The sequence below is a fragment of the Abramis brama genome (assembly GCF_963993115.1).
Source record: "Abramis brama genome assembly, chromosome: 2".
NCBI classification, from domain to species: domain Eukaryota; kingdom Metazoa; phylum Chordata; class Actinopteri; order Cypriniformes; family Leuciscidae; genus Abramis; species Abramis brama.
In genome coordinates, this window is record NC_139964.1 from 37,886,927 (window position 1) to 37,904,891 (window position 17,965).

The 17,965-nt window shown below is 35.3% G+C and overlaps 2 protein-coding genes across 3 annotated transcripts in view; both read left to right on the plus strand.

Moving 5' to 3' along the window:
* glra3 (glycine receptor, alpha 3) overlaps positions 1-6,071 on the plus strand; it is a 59,814-nt gene extending 53,743 nt beyond the window's left edge. Inside the window, exons 9-10 of one of the 2 annotated variants that reach the window (XM_084095524.1) lie at positions 2,127-2,243; positions 3,884-6,071. In XM_084095524.1, the coding sequence (XP_083951650.1) occupies positions 2,127-2,243; positions 3,884-4,156 (390 nt within the window). In that variant the 3' untranslated portion in view covers positions 4,157-6,071. The remainder of the gene's footprint in view (positions 1-2,126; positions 2,244-3,883) is intronic. The other variant, XM_084095525.1, reaches the window with a different exon arrangement.
* A 257-nt stretch (positions 6,072-6,328) lies between these two features.
* On the plus strand, positions 6,329-17,965 carry hpgd (15-hydroxyprostaglandin dehydrogenase). The gene is made up of 7 exons (XM_084095743.1): positions 6,329-6,436; positions 6,652-6,775; positions 7,333-7,439; positions 8,727-8,823; positions 16,334-16,410; positions 16,678-16,841; positions 17,580-17,965. Exons 1-7 carry the CDS (start codon positions 6,344-6,346, stop codon positions 17,701-17,703), a joined length of 786 nt encoding a protein of 261 aa, XP_083951869.1. The 5' UTR covers positions 6,329-6,343; the 3' UTR covers positions 17,704-17,965.

A 17,965-nucleotide genomic window follows, 5' to 3' on the forward strand; every position in this document is an offset into this window, starting at 1 on the left:
AACTGTAACAGGCAATCTGTCACAAAATAATGCAAAACACATCTGATTAATGTGAACCCACATTTATGATAAGATGTAAATTGCTTCCCTGTGTTTTGAAGGTATGTGACAATACAGAGTTCTCACCTTTCATGTTGATGTGGACACATACAAGTCAGAACTCAAATGTAAATTATTTTTATTCATTATCCATAAAAAAATCATAAGAAATTGTGAAGCAAGTATTTATGAGTGCTGATGACGACTGCGAGTCTGATATCACTTGTATAAAAAAGGAAGTTAGTATTGAGCAACATTTTAGACACTATTTTGATTTACTTTGTTTGATCTTGCTCCGTCAATGAAAATAGTTCCAGTCAAATCCACAGAAGAATCGTTGCAACAGTGATGCTGTCGTTGTCGTTTTGTTCTTAAATGATTCTGTGTTTTAGAACAAATCGATTGGATGAATGATTCAATGACTCACTCATATAGACAGTCACTTGTGAGTGGTTTTGAATGTGGCGGTTGAATATATGATTAAATAGCTCAATCATTGAATGAAATTATCTGGATTCATTTATTATTTGTCGCCACCTACTGGCGTAACAATGTAACCTGTAGAAAGAGTCACTGACAAATACCCACCAATGCACATACTGTCTGAAATACCCCAACAAATATAAAATTATCCAAACAGTAAAAAGTTCCCGTTCTGTTGATCAGTTATTTCGGCACTCTAGTCACTCTAGCCAATCAGATTTGAGGACCAAAACTAATCGCTTTATAAATAAATGAATTAAAATATAACTGATATTACAGAAACAGCTTTTATATTTATTTTTGCTCTGCCAAAGAAAAATATTTCCACAAGAAGCAGCACTCTTGGACTGCTAGTTCAATCAAATTAATGGACCTGGTATATGCTCTTGTATAACCTTCTTGAACTTGGGGTTTAAAGATAAAAAAATAATAATAATAATTCTCGGAAATATAAGTGGCAAACACACCCTTTGTCAAGTTAGATTAATGGTAATAAAGGTCATTTATGACAATTCACCTTATAAGAAGATTAACTGTTGCATAAAATATGTCTAAAAAACAGAATCAAATAGAGTACCATTCAAAGCACTAAAGTGAATTTGCCCTGTATGAGGAGAAACTGTCACTGCACTTGAACTTGACAGCAACTGAAGCAGATGATTGGGAGACTGACAGAATTTGTGTGCCTTTTAGACTTTGCTCAGATAAATACTAAATACACAGTCAAACACAGTTTAACTGATTGAATGTGCATGTTCTGGAAGGCATGTTGAGTTGATCTGATGCTACACTGAACTATGATGTTAAGTTTGAGCAACATGTAAGGTCACATTAACAACAGTCTATCATTGATAATGCTATTTATTATATAGCATATAGTAAAAAAAAAAGGTAGTTATTTGCATCTCTTAGTTAAAATAAGCATCTGGAATCACATTTGTTTACACTGGTCTCACAGAAACACCCACATTGTTAATCCTACACATATACAACACTGCCCCCTAGAGGACAGAAGTATTCAGTGCATTTTTATGGCATAGGCTACACAGCAACTTTATAACCAAACATATTTCAAACAAAGGCTAAATCCTGCTGAACAGTACAAAGGTCACATTGCCATTTTTTTGTCTGTATATATGTTGTCTTATTGGAGTGTATTAATATTGCATGTGGGCAGGGGTGTTATTTCCCCTGGCACTATGGAGCTGGAAGATTATTGACTCATGATATGCTTAGCCAGTGGAATATTCTGGCAATTTTCATAAAGAGAAAAAAAGAGGTACAAAGTGCATTAAGTTTAAATGACATTATAAAATGCATGTGCAAGCAGTCCAGGCACAGCCACAATATTGGATGCTGCAATTTACAGATGAAACCACTTGATTTTTTTTTTTTTTTAAATACACATTTTTCATGCAATTTCATTATTTTACAGTACATGCCTGAAATAGTTATTTTGATTGACACTTACTGGTTAATATTTTTTATTTATTTTTCAATTATGGACCATGCATGATATCCTGCATGTGGTAAGCCATTATGTTTTATTAGTTTGCATGCTTTGTGTTTCTTTCTCTCTTTCAATCCCCCTGCTGTGCTGAAAGACTTTCGATCAAACATTTGATGAGGAGCTTACCGAGTCATTGCATCGTATCAATGGCCTACGCAGTGCCGAGCCTGTTTACGGATCAATGGGCCAACTCGACGAATCCAATGACTGGGTAAAGAGAGAGCGCACAGCACTTCATCTCTGTCCCTTCGGTTGACTGATGAGATCATGATACAGTCACTCCTCTTCATCCCCTTCTTCCTCATGTTCATTCAGTGTCCAGCCCTCATGAAACAGCATGTCACATAATTTTACCATTTAGTACTAGTGATCATAATGTTAACTAAATAGCCACTTGAGTCTTTTATAATGATAATGGATTCATTTGATTGCATCTTTTTTCCATTTTTGGAACCTTACTTGAGGTTCAATTTGTTAAATTGGATAATACATTTGGTATCATGAACTAACTTTGGATATTATTTTTAGAGCATTTATGTAAGTTAATGTTCATTTCTACATACAGTATACACATTTAGTCGTATAATTTTAACATAGGCTAAATCTATTTTGAACGAACATGAATTAACTGTATACAATGGTATATTTGTTTACAACTGTTTTTAAATAAACCAGTCTATTTAGAGATAGTTATGACATAATAAATTATATTCTTAAGAAAAAAAAAACATTTGAATCTAACATCTGTAGATTCCCCCAATGTGTTTATTTTAAGATAATATACAGAATCATTAAAAAATTCAGGGTCAATAAGATTTTTATTGAGCAAGGACACATTAAACTGACTAAAAGTGGCAGTAAATAATGATTTCTATTTCAAATGAATGCTGTTCTTTTGAACTTTATATTCATCAAAGAATCCTGAAAAAAATTCCACAAAAAAAAAAAAAAAATATTAAGCATCTCAATAAAAAATGCTGAGCACCAAATCAGCATATTAGAATTATGTCTGATCATGTGACAGTGAAGACTGGAAATTTAGCGTTGCCATCACATTTGAATTTTAACAAAATTTTAAATATATTAAAATAATAATTTTAAAAAATAGTTATTTTAAAATGTACTAATATTTCACAATATTACTATTTTTGATTAAATTAATGTAGTTGTGGTGAGAACAAGAGACTTATTTCAGAAATATGTATATAAAAAAATAACAATAGTATATACTTTATCACTTTATTAAACCACTGGGGCAGAATACCAATGAATGCAAGTAGCATCAACTAAATAGACAAATTAAGATAAATGTCCAGTATCACTGAAATAATGACTTTGAAATAATACAATTATATTTCCACCTGATGTCACACTCAAGATGCATCACATGTCTCGTTGCCCAAAATTCAAAATTCAGTTGTATGCTTACTAAATTGTTATCTTCCAGCAAATGCAACATACCCATCTTTCCTTATGTTTTATTAGTGGGGAAAAAATAAGTACAAAATAATGTTTGTGTTTTATGGGTTAGACTTTTCCTCTTTCTACCAAAGTCTTCTTTATTTGTCTGAAAATCATTGCTGACAACAGGACAGAAAGCTAATGATTTTTGTAAAAAAAAACAAAAAAAAACTAAAATGTGCATGCTAGCAGGGCATTATTTTGCCAGAAACTTCCCAGAAGTCATTTAAAGTGTTACGAACATCTCTTAAAACTAAAACAGAGTGCCAACACTAATTTACTGTTCACATTATTATCAAAATTCCCTATGAGGGAAGCAACAGGTTTTGCGAATGTAGGACTACTAGAGTAATGATTGCTTCTCTTTTTGTATCCTTTCCTATTGCTAAGGAGGAGGATGTACGGGAGAGCCGGTTGAGCTTTCCCAACGCAGGGAAAGACGGGGCTGTGCCCAAAGCCGCTAACAATGCGGCCCCAACTCCCTCTGACCCAGCCCTTGCTGCCAGCAAGAGTCATGAGGAGATGAGAAAACTCTTCATCGACCGAGCCAAGAAGATCGACACTGTGTCCCGTGCCGGATTCCCACTGGCTTTCTTGTTTTTCAATATTTTCTATTGGGTTCTGTACAAAATCCTACGCCACGAAGATGTGCACAAGCGATAGATGGAACATGGCGTGATGCAGATTGGGAAGTACTGTAAGTAACACACAGTAAAGCTGCATCAATGAACTCTGATGCTATTAGTCCTGTTCCTGCCATGATCTATGCTGAATTTTGAAAATGACTATGAAAAACTGTGATGTCAAGGACCGGTGGTTACTTTCAATAGTTTGTTTGTGTTGTGCACTCATTCAAGGACACTGCGCTCGCTCACTATGCAATGGATAGGCATCCGTAAGGCCTCTGACACACCTGTCCTTTAACACAGGAGCACAGTCCGACACCGATTACAGCCCCTTTAGAGACAGATATGTGTGTCTTGCACTGGTTTTGTCAACTCTGTTGTCTTACAGCTTCACTGCCAATGTTCTGTGTTGTATATTTGATACACAGCTATTAAAAAATGGCAAGTATATATCAGAGTGCAAGAGCAGAACTGTATATTATACAAATTTCCAAACACAATATATAATCTTGATGATTTTATAAGTGTGGAATTGCTTTTGTTAGCATTTGGTCAGCGTATTTTACCCTTGATCATTTTGTCCTGACCTGATTGTTGACCAGCTCTAGAAACCAGCATCCAGGCCAAAAACATTCTGAGCTAAATCTCAAGAATGACCCTGAACCAGCAGAGAAGACTATTCTGTTTACAGCTATGAACACCTTAACATTAACTGCTTCAAGAAAACACATTTCCAAAACTTTAACGGGTAGCGTAATGTCAGTAACCATAGACTAATTGAAACCATTCTACAAGTCCAACTGAAGTTTCTCTCAAACAAAAGCAGTGTTGTTCGAAAACCATTGCAAATCACTTCAAGCTAATGATGCCACTCCAAAATAATGCGGCTGGGAGTGAATTCTGTCAGACATGTGTTGCAAATTCGTGAATGGAGAAAAGAAGTGGGCTGGAGTCTCAGCCAATGTGTTTTCTGAGAATACTCAAAAAAAATTGAGTGGATTTAAACTAATCTAACTGCATGAATGGTGATTATATGGCAATTGATTTTGAAAAAGGAGCTATTAAATTCAACTAAAAGAGAGATCCATATTCAATTTTGCTTCTAAGGATATTTTAATGATCCATAGGGTACTGAAAATGTATTTGAAACAATGTTTAACAATATTATCAATATTTATTTTTTAGCACTGAAACTCAGAATTATCTGTTCACTTATATTTTCTTTGAATACTGTTCAAAACAGTTAAAATACTGGGACCAGACTTTATTAAACTGTTTTTTTGTTTTGTTTTTTTTTGTCATGATGATGATGATGATGATGATGATGATGACGATGATGATGATTTTGGAAACCTTGTCTGGGAGAAATGTAGCCTATTTCCTTTTCTTTGAAAATAAAAGTAATCTGCTGGAAAACTGTGCCATACAAATGATCAAAGCATATCTAGTCTCACACATTTCTAAGAGAAAATAGAGCTGTGATGTTGTTTTGAACACCATCTGACATCATCATTTCACACACATTCATCATGGAATGGATAAAGGAAGTTCATAGACATTTACAGTATAATGCCAGAGCAGTAATTTGTTTTGTACATATTAATATGTTAAATGTTATGCATGAACTTAAGTCTGTTGTACTGCATTTTTTAAATGTGAATCTGACCTGTCAGTCCAAATGTTCTCGCTGCTATCAAAAGAGAGTTGGTTACAGGTGAGACGCATATGTTCTTCCATGTACATGCAAATAGGCTTCTGGTCACACTCCACTTTACAGTGTCCACATATAGCCTAGCTAAGTCAACAGTTATAAAAAAATGCCACACAAAACAGTTTGTCAGTATTTAAACTTTTAACATGAACACTGTAATGTAAAGTGTAAAGTTCCTTTTTTTAGGTTTACTGAGGCGCCCTCTGAGAAAGACTGAAAAATAAAGATGTTTATAAAAGCATCACTGGTCTCTCGTTCATTTAGGTGCGTTCATTGTCTCACTTTACGTGTGTGTACTTGTACTGGATTCGACTGCTGCCGAGGGCATTAAAGAGCTATAGAGCGCGGCGCTCACAAAAATGTTAGTAGGCTAATCATCTTTTGGGGGTAAATGATAGTTTGTAAAACGACACCTGGCCGTCTATGTTTACTGTAGTAATACTGCATCTACACGCCCCCATCTGACTGTACGCCTACATAAAGCAGTGCGCGGTGCGTCCGGCGGTGAGCAGCATGATTCTCCACGGGAAAGTGGCTCTGGTCACCGGCGGCGCGCAAGGCATCGGAAGAGCCGTGGTGGAAGATCTCCTGGGGAATGGGGCGAAGGTTTAGCTTTCTCAAATTTCTATATTTTTTTAAATGGACATGTTAATGCGGATTTATCCAATTAACTACTGGGAAAACTTGTACAAATCTAAACTATTTTGGTTGCCTGTTTTGTGGCGATTTTTCCCCGTTTGATCATCCATCATTTGGTGGCTTTAGTTAGTTTACTTGTTTTAGCGTTACGTTATTAATTTATTTACTTTTTGACAATTCAGGTTGCATTGGTAGACCTGAACCAGTCTGTGGGAGAGGAATGTAAAAGTGATCTAGATGGTCAGTTTGGAGAGGATAACTGTATTTTTATCCAATGTGACGTGACGGACTCGGGGAAACTTAAAGGTAAAATCATACTTTTTTACTTAGGCTTTTACTTATAGGGCATTTATCATCTTCTCTGAGGTTGGAATCGTTTTCTTAAACGAAACAATGATCCACTTCTCATTTGCGCACCTGTATGTGAAGCGCATCTTATTCCTGAACAGAGTCTCATTGTTTGGAATGTTAATTAGGTCATAGTAGACCTTCATAAGGCCCCAGGTCAACATTGAAGAATGTTATAGGTTTTCTGAAGTTTTAACACAATCAATGCTTTGTCTTTTGTTAATATTTCTCCAAGACAAGGGTTTATGGGTCGGTGGTGAGGAGATTGTTCATTCCTGTTAGACTTGTTTCTAACGACATACTTACTATAGAGTTTAATCAAATGTTTCTTTGTGGAATGCTGCAGCTGCAAGTCAGGTGAGGGCACATGCAGGCTGACACTGGCTGTATTTCAAAACCTAGTGAGCTGCCTACCTGGATTGCTCATTTTGTTTTGATACGGACACTTTGTACTGCTGTCAAAAGTGGAACTATTGTTATTGATCAAAACATGAAAACTGTTTTTCTTCCTTTAGATGCCTTTCAAAACACAGTAGAGAGGTTTGGTCGATTGGATATTGTCATCAATAATGCTGGAATCAACAATGAGAAGAATTGGGAAAAGACCATTGAAGTAAATTTGGTGAGTTAACCCTTAAATGCATTAATGTTTTGCCAATCATTATTACATATTCGGGTCTTTAGAGACCCGGATCTATATCTAACACAGATGAATCTCTACCTGTCGCGATAACATAAAACTCTCCTGCTATAACAATTACAGAAGAATTAAATAAAGCACATTTTGTTACCTTTTGGAGCTTGGAAGGGTTCAGTTTGAGCAGATGTTTTAGATCATCATCACTGTCCTCATCAGAACTCCTTTCCCAGTACATTCAGCATCTGGCTCATTTTCGCAATCTCAAACATATTCTTAAAACGATCATTTTCAACATCTTCAAAAATCATTTTGATTGCTGACAGCTTCTTCACCAGATCCACAATCAAGTGACAGTGACTCTAATATTTGATTGCGTTTAGTACTTGTAGTAAATCGCTGAGCCATTTCAAGTTTTGCTGATGATACTTCCTATTCTTTTGTTTTCTGCCTGCGGTAACTATGATTGAAACGTCACTTCATCATTGTGTATCAAACATTGCCACTTTGTAGAATAAAGGTGAATTGCACTTATTCAGTTATCAAAGATTTAATTATTTTAATTAATTTTAATTAATTATTCTATTTTCTGTACAAAAAAAATAAAATAAAAATACACTGTTACACACCTTGTGTCTTTAGCGACCCTATACAATTTTTACAAAAAATGAATTGGAAAACAGGCATTCTTTTATAATTTTTTCTTGTTATATTGTTTATAATTAATTGATTGAGGAATACTAAAAAGATTGATGTCTAACTTTAAAAAAATGAATGAGGAAGAGGGTAGTGAATGACGTCCCGGGTCAAAGACCCGAGGTATGCATTTAAGGGTTAAAAATCACTTTTACAAAAAAAAAAAAAAAAAAAAAAAAAACACTTGGATAGATCATGCCAAACTGTTGCATTTCCACTTAACCTCATTTCCTTGAACACATGATTTACACAGATAGTGTGGATAACGTTTTGTGCCTTAAGGGCACAACATTCAACCACACTTCAGGAAAGGAGTTACAAATTCACAAAACAGTACTACACCACCTGCTTCTAGTCCAAAAGATTTCACAATAGTACCATGAAATGAAATAATCTACAGATCTTTAATATTATTCATGCCCTGCAGAGTGATTTCATAATGGACATGATGCAGTCAAATAATGTGTATTTATGTTAGTTCATAATAGCAGGCCAATGTCAACATAATCTCACTCTCCTAAGAAAACATCTGTTCACTTTGTGCTAGTAGATTTATACAACTGTTTTCTTCCTCAGACATCCGTCATAAAGGGGACATATTTAGCACTAGAACACATGAGTAAAGAGTATGGAAAGGAAGGAGGGGTTATCATCAACGTCTCATCTATGGCAGGTAAGCCACTGATAACTTTATTGTGTGTCTAACATATGTGCCTGTTTTGAAAAAGTAAGCCTAAAAGTTCATAATATAGCCTGTACAGAGCATTGTGCTTAAGAAGGTTACATAACAGTATTTTTATGATCATTAGCAAACTATAGAATGAGTCAAATGTTTGCTCACACTAAAGTAAATATATGTGTTTTGTTCTGTCTGTTGGCAAGGATCTGTACCGACTTTTGAAAAATTACACAAGCACAATTATACCTAAATAATAAATTACATAATAGATGCTGTGCAGTTACTGAAGATTACAGATAAATGACTTGCTTGATGATTAAGATGTAAAAGAGTCAAAACCTTTAGAATAACAGGTCATTTGGGCACACCTTTTTTTCTAAGAATGTAGTTTTAAATGAACGCAAGTAATATGAACAAAACGACAAAAGAGCATGAAGCAAAAAATAATAGCAGTATGCCACAATGAGACATTTTAACCTACAAAAGTATCTGCTTAAAAATGCACTTGGATGAAATGTGATTGGAATTATATACACTCACATGAAATGAAAAGGCTGACAACATAATGAAATGAAATGCAGCTAGCCATGTACAGCACAAACGTGTTAACAATTAACAATGTATGTAAGTTAGTTGAGACTGAATCCAAGAATCAGCTTATTGTTAATAGACAGACCAATAAAATAAAATAAACACAATGTTTTTGTATGATGCAGCAGAATTTGATAAACAAACTTAATACAACCACCACAGTAGGTGGCAGCATTAAAGTTTCACTATTATGCTTTTTCGGATATTACCTTTCATGTAGTGTGTAATAAAGCTGTTTGTGAATGTAAAAGGTCTACAAAGTTTCAAAGATTAAAATGCATGATACATGGAGTTATTGTCTCCCAAAAGAAAGAATCGATTCTGAACTGCCTGAAACAAGTCGCCAGCAAGTCCAGTCGTTGATACGGTAAAACCGACACCATCATTACTGTTTGTATCATTGTGTATAAAAGTGCTGAAGAAGCCCTCGGAACTGAAATTCAGATATGGTCATGGCCGTTTCGTTTTTTGACACGTTGTAAGAGGTAGACCTTTCACAACAGAGTGGGCCAATTGACCAATCAGAGCAGAGTAGGCTCTCGGAAAAGAGGGGTGAAAATAGGAGAGACTGAATCCTTTATTGAACCATTTCAGACACTGTGAAAAAAGAGGTGATGCAGCAATGTATATTATGAGAAAATTCAAGTGTTTTTTTTTTTTTTTTTTTTTACCTTGGATGCATGTTAACCTATTGTAGGAGACCATGATAGGGGTATTTTAAGTCCAAGACTCCATCAAAGAAGAGCCAGCATAAAGTAAACAAAAACTTTTTGGTAACAACCATTTCAATAGTCTCTGGGAAACTGCAAAGTGTGAGACATTTCAAGATCTGTCTCACACTAATTATTTACAGTACATTACTGGGACACTCCTTCCTTTGAAGTTGTATAACCCATGTGCTCTATCTTTGCCTTTGTGACTATTCACACAAGCAAATCCAAGTTCATACTAAAAAACACACACCAGATTTGTATTTAAGCACCCCAGAAGATGGAAAAAACTGCTGTAAATCAACAGCATAACTATTATGACAACAAAGGGAAGGCTATCCGTCTTCCATCAGATACCTGTGTTGTGATGACATTGAGTTGTTTAGACATAGACAGACTGATTCTGGGCACTGTTTTGAAGATATGAATATTATTTTGTATATATACGTGTGTGTACATGGTGGATGATGAATGTTGCATGGCTGACAGTGAACTTGTTATAACCCCCAACATGCTCCACAAGTTTTTAGACCTTTGGATTTGAAACAGCCTTTTCATTTCCCTGAGAACTGGGATAAAGGATGGTTTATTTCTATCACTGCATCTCAAGTTTCTAACTAATGTAACACAGGTGATCATCCTTTTTTTTGGTGAGTTGTTAAATGGAACAACTCTCACTTTGTGACTATTTTCTTGTAACTGGAGATTTATACTCTTTTGAATTTTGTTGAGGGATCTCACTTTCTCTCATTGCCCTCACTTCCAAAGCTGGAAGCTTGATATTGTTGCTGTTTAACCACACATTAAATTGTATAACTTTGTGTAAGAAAGTAACGTTAAGACTAAGTTAAAATATAGGCCTGCTTCACCCTCCTTAAACACCAATGAATCAGTATTAATGTTGACAGTACATCAAATAATTATTCATCAGAAACTAGGAAACAATTGAACAAATTAAAAAAAATAATTTATTATTGTAAATAAATAGTTTGTCTTATACTGTACCTGTACATGTTTTCATTATTGCTGTGAGCAAATCTCATAAACTGTGAGGGAAAACTAGGTTTCCCTGAGTTGCATCAGATCCAGTTTCACATCCACAAGTAGCAAATGCAATAAATTAAACAGAACTGATAAGGCAACGCTATCTCACGACCAATTCGTACAAATTCGTACGAGTGATAAAAAGGTGGCTAATTAGTACGAATTCGTACGATTTGTCTAAACCCACGTGATGGGTAGGTTTAGGGGCTGGGTCAGGGGTAGGTCATTCGTATGAATTCATACAAATTGGGCAATTCGTAAAATATGTACGATTTAGCAAAAATCTTACTAATTCGTACGAGTGAGGTCGTATGAATTTGTTCGAATTAGCCACCTCGTAGAATTCGTACGAATTGCCGTGAGATCAGGCTGGATAAGGCTATAAAAAGAACATTATAAATATAATATGAATTATATGATTATGATTTGTCCTCAAACCATCCCACAGAACAGCATGGAGCAAAAGTAATTTTAGTATTTAATATAGAGATCTCTATAATTCAAACTACATTACTCTTTTGGGAAATAGATAATCATATGCATCTGGTTTTAGAGCATATAGGGGGCGAGAGCTGAAATAAGTAACTTACCACGCTGAATGGAAACATGTCATTGTAGTAAGACTTCATTGTTTGGTTTACTTTTTATTAGGATCTTCCCCCTTACTTAACATGTTTACCGATAAGAAATCTTGACGACTGTCTCTGAGATGTTAAAACAGCCAGAATGGGGAACAGAGCCTTCAAAGTGGATTATTCTCTGGATGTGCATTACGGTTGTGTTTAGATTTGTTCATCCAGAACACACAAGAATTGTTTAATTGTAAATACTGTCTCAGCTATTTGCCCTTGGCGTCCCTTGGCTGCCTCAGTTTGATGCGGCTTGTAAATGTTGTTTATTATAACAAAACCTCAACGCTCTAAGGAAACATTGTTCTATTTGACTTTATGTTGATGTTTATTGCAATATAATCGTTATTAATATTCATATATATATTTATATTCATTGTATTGGGAAAAATCCAGGTGACTTTTCCACAGAAATTTGTATTTTCATATAGGTCAATAAACAACCAAACTGCCCTATAAAGTTTAAAGCAGTAGTTTAGGAAATTCAGCTCTTTATGTTTCTAAAGAGCCACTTTAGTTTAAACAGACTCAACAGCCATTAGGATTTTCATACTTGAATTAAAGGAGAAATCCTCAGCCTTGGAAGATCCAGACATTTTCCATGACGAAGGAATTGGAAGTCATTCACAGGCTTTGTTTTACTACAGCCTCAATAAGATGAAAACATTGCGCCTTCATATAACAGACTCTGGTCGGTTACAAAAGCTTTAATTCAGTCACATGGGATGATAATGTGGTAACCCTTCCTTTTACAGTCCCCTAATTACTAGGAATTTACCTGGTAAATATATGGTAAGTTATAGTTGGTTATTGGTAATTACCACAGGTAACAAGAATTTAAATGCAGAGAAACTACAAACTAATTACTAAGTATTTACCTGGTAAGCATATGGTAAATTATAGTATTTTAGTGTGTAATTACTTAAGGTGATTAGTATGCAATTACAGAGAAACTACCAGGGAAAAAAACACCACTGTTAAATATCAACTCAACAAAGTACTGTGTACTTGTTACCTGTTTAGGTTGGTAATAACTCAGATTTAATTGTGTACTTCCTCAGAATGTAGGCAGCCAATTTTTAGAAACACCTCCAGTATTACCCATCAATTCAAGTTAGGTGTGTACTAGTTATCCTAGGGTTATGTTGGTAACAGTCCATGTTTATTTATTACTACCTTGAAATTAAGATGGTAGTTTCCAATAAATTACCTTGTCTTACATAGTTGTTGTTCATTGTTACACCCATTTATAGAGGGTTTATCAAATAATTTACCTTACACTTACCTGGTAACTACCCCGCAGGAACAGTTTTCCCTAATGTCATGGCACATCTTAAATACTGGGTATGTTTTTGCAGATGTTTTTACAATTTACTCTGTAAGTAAAGTGCAACTGTACTGTAAAATGAAGCCGTGTTTATTTCCATGGTATTACCGGAATTGTACCATATAACCTGATCATTCCCTTTTCCATATAGTCACACTTTTTTACCTTGTATGTCCTGCAACGTTACCAAGGAAAACATGACAATTTACTCTGTAAGTAAAGTGCAACTGTACTGTAAAATGAAGCCTTGTTTATTTCCATGGAATTACTGGGATCTTACCCTATAATCTGATCATTCCCTTTTCCATAGTCACATTTTTTTTACCTTGTATGTCCTGCAACGTTACCAAGGAAAACATGACAATTTACTTAGTAAGTAAAGTGCAACTGTACTGTAAAAGTAAGCCTTGTTTATTTCTATTGTATTACCAGACTCTTACCACATCCTTTGCTGCTTAAACATTTTTGAAATCACAAACTTTGATCATGTGTGTTCTGCAACTTAACTAAAACATTCCCGCCTGGTCTCATTAATAAGTAGTATTAATACGTAATTTTCAAAGATAGAAAACTACATAGGCTACAATTATGAAGAAAAACAACATAAGTGTAATCACAATAATTTATTTATTGCGAAAATGTCAAAACCGGTACCAAAAGTCGTTCACATGACGATGTGTTGCAGTCACAGTCCTCTCTCTCAGTATATAATAGTTTTGAACGAGGTACAGAGCAGAATTTAAGTTATTAATCCATGAAAATGTTAATCCGGCTTCCCTCTGTGTGAATGCGCGCGCGCTTCTCCATTTCAAATGTAGTTTACCAACTGAAATACGGCATGTTGCAATCTGTGACGAACATGGACGAACAGGTGAGAGCCAATGAGCGTTTGATATCACTGCCGTAAAACATGTCGTAACGCTTCTTGAGGGCGCAATTTTTGAATTTGAATTCATCACGAGTGCGGGATTTGACACGGACTGCGCTGCTGTGTGATAGCCTGTGAAATGGAGATGATCACTCACTGGATAAAGGGCTGAATTTGGATCTCTTTCTTGCAAACGTATGGATTCTAAAGATTTGGATTATATCAAGTATAATAAAATTGATGTATTTTGTGAATTTATGTTGGTGTAGCCTATTATTGTTCTATTGGAGAAAACGCATTTTGTGTCTCACTGTAAATAAACTAAATATTAAAATGGTTAAACGATTAAATAAGGTATTTTTAAGGTTTTAAAGTGTATTCTTGTTTAACTGCATGTAGGCTAATCGTTTTTGTGCTGTTAATTCGTAAACATTTTACATTTTAGTGCTGTAAATACGTCAGTATTATACGTTTCTGTGTGTATAAAACGTAAGTAAATGTACGGTAGAATTACACTTTACGTAAAAATACACACGTATTCTCATGAGATCACGTTGAACATTCTCAGTAAGTAAAGTGCAACTGTACTGTAAAAGGAAGCCTTTTTATTTCCATGGAATTACTGGGATTTTACCCTATAATCTGTAATAGCTACAGTTACGTAGCTATTAGATTATAGGGTAAGATCCCAGTAATTCCATGGAAATAAAAAGGCTTCCTTTTACAGTACAGTTGCACTTTACTTACCGAGTAAATTGTCATGTTTTCCTTGGTAACGTTGCAGGACATACGAGGTAAAAAAAATGTGACTATGGAAAAGGGAATGATCAGATTATAGGGCAAGATCCCAGTAATTCCATGGAAATAAACAAGGCTTCATTTTACAGTACAGTTGCACTTTACTTACTGAGTAAATTGTCATGTTTTCCTTGGTAACGTTGCAGGACATACGAGGTAAAAAAGTGTGACTATATGGAAAAGGGAATGATCAGGTTATATGGTACAATTCCAGTAATACCATGGAAATAAACAAGGCTTCATTTTACAGTACAGTTGCACTTTACTTACTGAGTAAATTGTAAAAACATCTGCAAGAACATACCCAGTATTTAAGATGTGCCATGACATTAGGGAAAACTGTTCCTGCGGGGTAGTTACCAGGTAAGTGTAAGGTAAATTATTTGATAAACCCTCTATAAATGGGTGTAGCAATGAACAACAACTATGTAAGACAAAGTAATTTATTGGAAACTACCATCTTAATTTCAAGGTAGTAATAAATAAACATGGACTGTTACCAACATAACCCTAGGATAACTACACACCTAACTTGAATTGATGGGTAATACTGGAGGTGTTTCTAAAAATTGGCTGCCTACATTCTGAGGAAGTACACAATTAAATCTGAGTTATTACCAACCTAAACAGGTAACAAGTACACAGTACTTTGTTGAGTTGATATTTAACAGTGGTGTTTTTTTCCCTGGTAGTTTCTCTGTAATTGCATACTAATCACCTAAAGTAATTACACACTAAAATACTATAATTTACCATATGCTTACCAGGTAAATACTTAGTAATTAGTTTGTAGTTTCTCTGCATTTGCATACTTGTTACCTGTGGTAATTACCAATAACCAACTATAACTTACCATATATTTACCAGGTAAATACCTAGTAATTAGGGGACTGTAAAAGGAAGGGTTACCGATAAGGTTGTCATGAACATTAAAGAAATAGAAATAATGCTTATTTTAGCCATGTACTCACCTTCATGTTTCAAACCCATGTGTCTGTGAAAAAAAAAAAAAGAAGATATTCTGAAGAATTTTCACACAACTCTTTTACATACAATGACAGTTCATAGTGATCTGTTCCAAAAAACTTGCAAATAAAAAAATACAGCCAAAAAAGCACTATGAAAACAGTCCATATGACTTCTCCTCAAATGTATAGGGAATATATTAAAATTTTTGTCGTTATTCCCTAACAATTGTTGTAACTTGGGAACTGTTGAGTCAACGAGTTGAACTAGGGCCAATCCAACCAAATTAACAAATCCTGATCTAGTTCTCGAGTTAAATTCACTGACATAATGATTCAACCGCAGTTAACATCTCACTCATCTCATTTCTTCTGAAGTGACTTAAATTTTGGCCTGTTGCTCACACAAATACCATATGGTTTTAGAATACTTGGAGTATAATGCTCAAGTCACATATGCTACCTTTATGGTGCATTTCTGGAGCTTAAAAGACATGGTCATATGGAAAACCTTTAAAAAAATATATATCTTTTTTGGGGGGGGAATTAATGTTTGTTTTGTTTCTTCCCAGCATTTCTCCATTCTCCTCACCAGCCAGTGTACACAGCAACAAAGTATGGTGTGATTGGATTTTCACGAGCCATAGCTGTGAGTACATCAATCCTGTCTCATCAGTTTATTCTAAGTAAAGTTTACCGTAACCATATGTAAATCATTTCCTTAAAATATGGTACATTCCAGCTGACTACCAAACCGGCTGACCCAGTGCGGTTTAAACAGCCCAGCTTTTCCCCCAAGAGAGAGTAGTTGTGTTTGCTCACAGATAGGATCGCATACTCGTGTGTGTTGACGCATTCTTTGCGCTGTGTGTGTAATTTAGGCTGACCGTGTTTGGACACGTTTTGTTGTCGGCAGGACGCATCTGAACAGGGCAATTATGGAGTGAGGATCAACACACTGTGCCCAGCCTTTGTGGACACCCCACTACTTCGCACTGTGGAGCATGAGGAAACAATGGGCAAGTTTGTCAAGTACAAAGATGAATTCAAACAAAGGATCGACAAGTATGGCGTTCTTAAGTAAGCTTAGCTCAGTTGAACTACCTGTTTCTTCTGTATGGGATTGTTTTAGTAGTTTTGCTTTGTTTGTTGTATTCAGTCCCTTGAATAAACAGTTGTTTGGGCAGACAGCAACAGTGTTCTCTAGAAAATGGCACAAATATGTTTCTAGTCCAGACCTTTACAGTTCCAATATAAATAGTGGATTGAATGCTTTCAAATCTTTAACCCTGCCTTAACTGGGAAATGTAGACATTCCGTTTTGCACCACCCATGGATTAAATGTGGATTAGACCGCATGTTTTGCTTGCACTATTTTTGACGTGCTTAAATTTTAACCAAATCAAACACCTCCACCCCAACTAATCATCTACAGTATTACATAGATGATACTTTATTTCATGCCTCTGCATTTTGCCTCACTCGCACTATTATTCTGGTGCTGGTGGTGTATCTGAGGATGTTTTATTATTTTTTTCCCTCTGAAATGTCTGTTATGTGGTATCTGACTGTCTCAAACTCTCTGTAGACATAATGAAGGATGTGTTATTTGAGGTTACAGTATGTTGACAAGAACATAGAAAAAATAAGTTTGAGGCCAATAGGCCAACTGATTTTACAACACAATAAAATTAATCGCCTTGCTATACCAGTGTTTGCATTATAAAATTCCACTTTCTTTGCTGAAATGTGTTAATTTCACTTAATGCTGCAGGACAAAATAGTAAAATGATGTTGTGTCTGTGTGTATATCTACAGACCATCTCTTATTGCTGAAGGAATGCTGCGAATCATAACAGACGAAAGCCTAAATGGAGCCGTGATGAAGATAACCTGTTCTAAAGGCATTCACTTCCACACCTATGAGCCTCTTTCAGCTTGAGAGTGATGAACAATCAAGCCAGTCCTGTTTATTCCTCACCAGAACATTTATTTTATTGAAGTCCAGTGCAAACACCTCAAAATAAATAGGGAGGGTATAGATTTTGTAAGAGGACAGTGTTTTCTGTTTATCATTTATCAGTTTTGAAAATCAAAAAGGATTGCATACTGGTGTGCAGGCCTCTTTCTAAACCTGTTTGTTTTTTGTAATGCCCTTGAACATTATTTTGTAACTGCTTTAACTGTGAGTAATTGCTTTTGAG

Excerpts from the sequence above, each read along its gene's own strand:
- hpgd (XM_084095743.1), top strand. The coding sequence starts at position 6,344 with ATGATTCTCCACGGGAAAGTGGCTCTGGTCACCGGCGGCGCGCAAGGC. Across the intron at positions 7,440-8,726 it reads AGACCATTGAAGTAAATTTG|ACATCCGTCATAAAGGGGAC; the intron begins GTGAGTTAACCC and ends TTTCTTCCTCAG. Across the intron at positions 8,824-16,333 it reads CAACGTCTCATCTATGGCAG|CATTTCTCCATTCTCCTCAC; the intron begins GTAAGCCACTGA and ends GTTTCTTCCCAG.